Genomic DNA, 6,421 nt, shown 5'->3' on the forward strand with positions numbered 1-6,421 from the left:
TCAATACTTTTATAATCTTGTGGTGAGAAAAAGCTTTGTGACCTGATACCACATGCAGAAACATTTGATAGATTTGATCGTCTTGTCTGATTTCTGCTTGGAATAAACCAGACATCTGATTTAATCCCCACAGTCCTGTGAGGATGATATCACCATCCTTCTTTCCTACATAGAAGGGGATCAGCTTAAGGCCACTGTGGCAAAATCCAAAGCAGAACCCAGCTGTGCCTGCAGTCAGCCTGTGCTCCTATCCCACTGTTCCGTCTCCTTCACGATAAAAACACTGACAAATATTTGAAACATTGAAATTCAGTGAAAGCCCTTGAAAGGATTAATATATTTCATATGAAGAGAGTTTTATAAATCAACAGGAAGAGGACAAACAATCCAGGGGATCAAGGGGGCAAGGACTACGATGAACAGGAGGTGTGGACAGTCCGTCACCATATCTGCCTCATGGCTTATGGGACATGGGTCTCGTTAACAAGGCCTTTTCGCCTCATGGTATAAAAATAGTCTCTGATATTTTCTTCTGTACTCTTATAATATTTGTTGTGATTTATTTATTTTTAATCTGTATGGAATCTGTTTGGTGTTTTGGTACGGTCGAGGTAGGGGATCTAACTTTTTTCCCTTGCATAAAGATCCAGTTACTTTAAAATCTTTTATTGAATGGTTCATTCTTTCTTCATGGATCCAAAATACTAGTGTTATCTGGACTCTATTCTATCAACCTGGTTTTCTTTTCCTGTATCAGTATCACGCTACATACTTAACTGCAGTTGCTCTGTAAGAACGTATTTTAACGTCTGCTCTGTGATCTTCTTTTTCATCCATTTTGTAGCTATGCTTGCACATTTTCTCTACCAAATGTCAGCTGGCCAGTTTTTGTTTAAAAAACTGTCTTGGGATTTGAATGGGATTGCCTCGAATTTGTAGGTTAATTTGAAGGGAACTGACATCTTTACACTATTCCAGGAAAAAGGTGTCTCAGATCACGTATTTGTTTCTTCTTAATGTCCTTCAGAAGAGCTTTAGTGTTTTCATCTCATAGGTCTTACCCATTCTTTGCTAAGTTTATTCCTAGGTACTTTATGCCTTTTTACTGATAATTGTAAATGGGATAATTCTTCCGTTTTTTGATTAATTGTTTATGGAACATAGGAAAGTCATTGAGGTTTACATGTTGATCTCTTGATTTTATATATATCTAGCCATCTTGCTGAATTCTCATGTTTCTTCCAATAAAATTTTAGTTGATTCTCTTGGGCCTTTTAGTTTGTCTGTAATTTCGTATGCAAATACATCTTAGTTCTTCCTTTCCACGACTCCATTTTTTCCCAGTGCATCAGTTAGGACCCCCTCAACACCAATGAATAGCAGCAGTGATAACAGACATCCTACTCTTGTCCTTGATTTTAAAACAGTGCTGCTGTTTAGGTTTCTGGTAGACACTTTTCTTTTCCTCCTCCCAAGAATTTTTATTAGGAATTACCTGTTGAATGTTATCTGAGGCAGTCAGTAAAATGTATTACCAGCTGCACACGAGTTAGGTGTTATTGAAGAGTCAAAGGACTATTCAACAAATTCCTGTCCTAGGAAAAGTTATCATCTCACTGGGTAGATAAGACCTAAAATGCAAAGGAATGAATAAAGATGTGGAGGGAGTGGTTATTGTGATGGGTAACTGTGATCATGTTTTCTTCCAAAACAGATTTATTCTCATAGAACAGCAGCCAAGGAAGGTAAAGAAGGAAGCTCAAGGTAAATATTAGTCTGGCAATCGTTAAAGTAGAATTTTAGAACTAGATTTTCAAACTCATCTATTTCAATCCCCTTGTCTTACAGCCAGGAAATCACCAAAGGCAGAAAGAATACATATTTGGCCTAATGCTTTGCCTGGATCCAGCAAAGTTAGCTGCCCAGCCAAACCCGAGTTAGAATGGGACTGGCACAGAGCACCTGCTCACTAGACCTTTAAAGAAAGATCGTGGGGGGATGGGGGTGGAAATGTTCAGACCCGTTCCCGCTGGCGGTGGGCATCAGGCCTGGCCACAGACCTTCTCAGAGGCTCTGGAGAAGGGATAGGGAGGGCCAAAAGTCGTGGGGTGAAGGCGCTAGTCTTCAAGCATGATGGAGGGTAGAATACATGAGTCCCCCCCGTAAAGTAGGGGGAAAACTTCCTTCTTCCTCCTTCTGGTTTTCGAGGCCCCGCTCTCCATTCCCTTTATCCAGACCCAATAGAATTTGAACTGGGAGAGACCTTAGATAATCATTTATCTCTTCCTTTTATAATAATGAGATGGAGAAGGAGAAAAGGAAGATGTCTTGCCGGACGGTTGTATCACTAGTACCACTAGAACCAGAAAGAAGATGGTTCCTTTCCAGTTGGGCACGTCTCTGACTACACTGTTCTTGGGCTGTGAACTGCATTTTATGTCACAACTCAGTGCACACATACCGTATAGACATAAGTACCTTCTAAAACAAACTTACCATACACTCTTGATTCTTTCTGTTCTGTTTTTTTTAAGTTTATTATTTATTTGGGGGGGAGGGTGGAGCAGAGAGAGAGAGAGAGAGAGAATCCCAAGCAGGTTCTACACTATCAGCACAGAGCCAGACACAGGGCTCAATGTCACAATCTGTGAGATCATCACTTGAGGCAAAATCGAGACTTGGGCTGCTCACCTGACTGAGCCACCCAGGTATCCCCTATTCCGTTTGTATTCAAAAAGAGTATTTTGTGTTTTAGCGCTAGCCGTGTGTTTTCAGGTGATTTCACGACTCACTCACTCATCTGCCTGCAGTGTGAAAGTCAGTGAGCTAGATAACTGCTGGTTGGACTCAGGCATTCACTCGGTGCGATTCATCTTGTAAGGTAAAGCAGCTAGGAAAATAGAAACACCTCCCCACCCACCAGCAAATGATGCCTGTGAGGCTAAGCCTGGCGGGGACTGATGTAAAATGCTTCTGGAGAGAGTTAGGTGCTTCTGCCGTGTGGTCACCCAGTTTGTTGACTGCACAAGGGCACTTGGCCAAGGGCCAGAAGGTGAGCAGGGTGAAAATCCTGCCTATACTTCATGTCAAGTTACATACAAAGGTCTCCCAGGGACACTGTGGGGCCATTATGGACAGACACAGGAAAATTCTGAAAGCCCAGCATGTATGGAATTATTTCTGAGATCCCAGGTCTGTGTTGATTTTGCTTGCTAATAAGACTGGAGAAATACATTGTGAGAGGCACGGAAAATGGTACGAATCACCAATTGTCTGTGTGTGTGTTTCCTTCCAGGGGCTTCTTTGGATCTCTGCTGCGTAAGAGATGCTCAGAGGAAAGTGACAATCAGGTAAATCTGAGGAGGATAAAGTACCGTGGCTGGAGAAGGCAGGGGAAACAGACCTAACGTTGTCCTTTCTGGTTTCTAGAAGGGCTTTTTCTGGAGAAGGCGGCCACTTTGGCTTAGGGACATGTACAGACCTCTCAATGCCACACGCAAGAAAAACATGGCACAGAAGCTACACGACAAGGATTCTTCTGATGAAGATGAGATTTTCAACATGGAACTAGGGTACGTGATTGGGGAAGATTTTCTCTAAAATGAGGAAATTATGAAGAGTTGAATTGTTCCTTTCGAGAGTCAAAGCCTTGGCATTCTCCTCCTTTTCCCAGGGAGGCTGGCAAAGCCACAGCAGAGAAGACTCGGACCACAGATTCCACTACTGAAGAGCTGGGTGACGAGAGTGAGACAGCACGTGAGATTGTCACAGAGTGAACGCCGTCCTGCCTCAGGCCACCTACAAAGTTTACTTTCCGATACTGGCTTCTCAGCATTGCTTGTAAAATACTTTTTTTCTCATATTAAAATGTATAAATCCATAACCAATTCTAGCCACGTGGTAAGGAATTAAAACGTAAACGGTTAAATATTTATCTACAGACAACAGGGGCCACAGGCGAGAGAAGCAGGACTGAAGCCAGAGTCCCTCGTGGTAGCCAGTATTTCCACAAGACACAGTATGGGCAAAGTAGGGTGAACGGGGCGTCTTTCCGTCATTTCCCTGATACGGTCAGTCTCTGGAAACTGGAAAACGTATCTTCAAGGGGCTTAGACTATTAAGTTAATTAACAGCCTATTCTGGTGCTCTCTCCCCTGGCTCACCAAATACCAGTTATTCACAACGCGCTTGACCCCCTGCCCATAGAGGATCATCTCTCTCTGGCCCCTCTGTGAGGTCTTTGGGGTTGCCAGAATATTTGGATCGCTGAGCCGACCTCCACTGTAGGGCTGAGGCCTGTCTTTCTTCCCAAGAGCTCAAACTCAGACACAAAATGTGTAGTTGGAAGTAGGGTGTTCCTCAACCTTACAAGCTAGTAGATAATTCCCATTGGGTTTTTTTGTTTGTTTTCTTTAAAAAAAAAAAAAAAAAAAAAGTCCCCACCCTCAGAGAGCTAGCAGGGAGATGCTGGAGGGTTAGAGTAAAGAATGTGTGAGAGCAGTAATTACCCAGGACTGCCCTGCTCAGGCCTTTATTTCAGAAAACTTATTGGTGGGGGCACTTACTGTTCACCTGTACCCCACTAGCCTCTGCTGACCCCACTGAGGGTCGGATGCGTGCGGCTGGGCTCTCTCCAGTTCAGCGCAGCACCACACCTACCACTGCTTTCCTACCCAGCTCAGATCAGGGCTGCACGATTCCAAGAGATAATGCAGCACAACGTGCAGAAGACGCAAACATCCCTCCACTTCTGCAGAGGAGGGCGTTAACCAGTCACATTTAGGATGTTGGGAGGAGTCGGGGTGCCTGGGTGGCTCAGTCCAGTGAGCATCCGACTTTGGCTCAGGTCATGACCTCATGGTGTGGGAGTTTGAGCCCTGCATTGGGCTCTCTGCTGTCAGCACAGAGCCCACTTCAGATCCTCTGTCTCCCTTTCTCTCTGTCCCTCCCCCCAGCTCACACACTGTCTCTCAAAAATAGATAAACATTAAAAATAATGAAGTCATCTATGCTTTCTGAGTACATGAATGACAGGTTTTAGAAAAAGGACGTCAGAGTCAAAATACAGTAGTGAATAAAAGAAATCCTGAATTAACAAGGTTTGATAATCTCTTTTCTTAATGTCTGTTTATTTTGAAAGAGAGCAAGGGGGGAGGGGCAGAGAGAGAGGGAGAGAAAGAGTCCCAAGCGGGCTGTGTGCTCAGTGTGGAACCCGATGCGAGGGACTCGATCTTACGACCGTGAGATCACAGCCTGAGCTGAAGTCAAGAGTCGGATGCTTAACCGACTGAGCCGCCCAGGCGCCCCTGACAATCTCTTTAAATGCCCCCAAATAAATGCTGGTGGCTTAGCGATAGGTGATGGAATATGGCACCAACCGCTGGCCACCAACAGAGTCCCCCGAGGGGACAGTAGGACTGGGGCACAGCCCAGCAGGTTTGGCAGGGTTGGTAGGAACGGTTCCAAGCGGGGTGATTGGCCCATCAGTGCCTCTTCGGCTTTATTAGTTTGCTGCTGCTGGGCAAGGACACCTGTTCTCCTGGTGCCTGCTCCCGTTCCCCCAGCGTTTTAGTGAGAACGGCCACCAAGTGTCTGTCTCTGTGTGGTGACGTCAGCCAACAAATAACTGTGTTGAAAGCACAAGACTAGAGAGTAACAGTAATCGGAAGCGGCAGCAGCACCTAGTTTACTATTTGCTTACTTGGTGTCAAGGCCTGGGTTGGGTGTTTTGCAGTCTTAATTTAGCCCAACAGTCCGTGAAAACATACTTTATTATCCCCATCTGGCAGATAAGGGGACAGGGCTTAAAGGATGTAGGTACCCTGTTCAGGTGCCCAAGGCCGCAAATCCAAAACTGCCAGGTAGGGGTTTAATCCAGGCCTGTTAACTCCAAAGCCTGCTGACGGTTATACTGCCCTGCTGCAGGGTGCAGGGGTACAGAGACGTCTAAGCCATGGTTACCATCAAAGAATCAATAATTATAACGATGAGGATGGTGGCCGCTACTGTTTGTTGAGCACCTGCTTTGAGCCAGGCGCAGTACTAGGCCCTTTAGTCACTCTTAGGTCACAAGGGCAGAAACTCCTCATGCCAGCTCAAACTCCTTCATGAGCTGGGTGGAGCGGGGGCCGGTGGTGACTTTTTGAAGAAGAGAGGTGGACACAGAGACAGAGCTGACGAGAAACCAAGAAGACCCATCTGTGCATAGTTGGGCTTCCCGAAGTGTGGGCCGGGATTCCAGGCAACTCCATTCTCCTATTTTGGAATATTTCCATTAGCTCAAATGTGGTTCATAAAGTGAAGCTTAGAAAATGTTGTTTCTATAACACGACCTCAAATTTGCACAATACTTATCAGTCTCAAATGCTACCTTGCCGTATTTCTTTTAATTTTTTTAACGTTTATTTTTGAGAGAGAGGGA

The 6,421-nt window shown here is 45.0% G+C and overlaps 1 protein-coding gene across 4 annotated transcripts in view; it reads left to right on the plus strand.

The window, feature by feature from the left end:
- Positions 1-5,098, plus strand: part of LOC144615414 (leucine-rich repeat-containing protein 37A2-like) — a 45,153-nt gene extending 40,055 nt beyond the window's left edge. For all 4 annotated transcript variants that reach the window (XM_078442360.1, XM_078442362.1, XM_078442363.1 and 1 more), the window contains 4 exons: positions 1,715-1,764; positions 3,296-3,350; positions 3,430-3,572; positions 3,674-5,098. In XM_078442360.1, the coding sequence (XP_078298486.1) occupies positions 1,715-1,764; positions 3,296-3,350; positions 3,430-3,572; positions 3,674-3,776 (351 nt within the window). In that variant the 3' untranslated portion in view covers positions 3,777-5,098. The remainder of the gene's footprint in view (positions 1-1,714; positions 1,765-3,295; positions 3,351-3,429; positions 3,573-3,673) is intronic.
- The last annotated feature ends 1,323 nt before the right edge of the window (positions 5,099-6,421 follow it).

This window comes from Panthera onca, assembly GCF_046562875.1.
Source record: "Panthera onca isolate mPanOnc1 chromosome E1 unlocalized genomic scaffold, mPanOnc1 haplotype 2 h2.Chr16_ul_3, whole genome shotgun sequence".
Lineage (NCBI taxonomy): Eukaryota > Metazoa > Chordata > Mammalia > Carnivora > Felidae > Panthera > Panthera onca.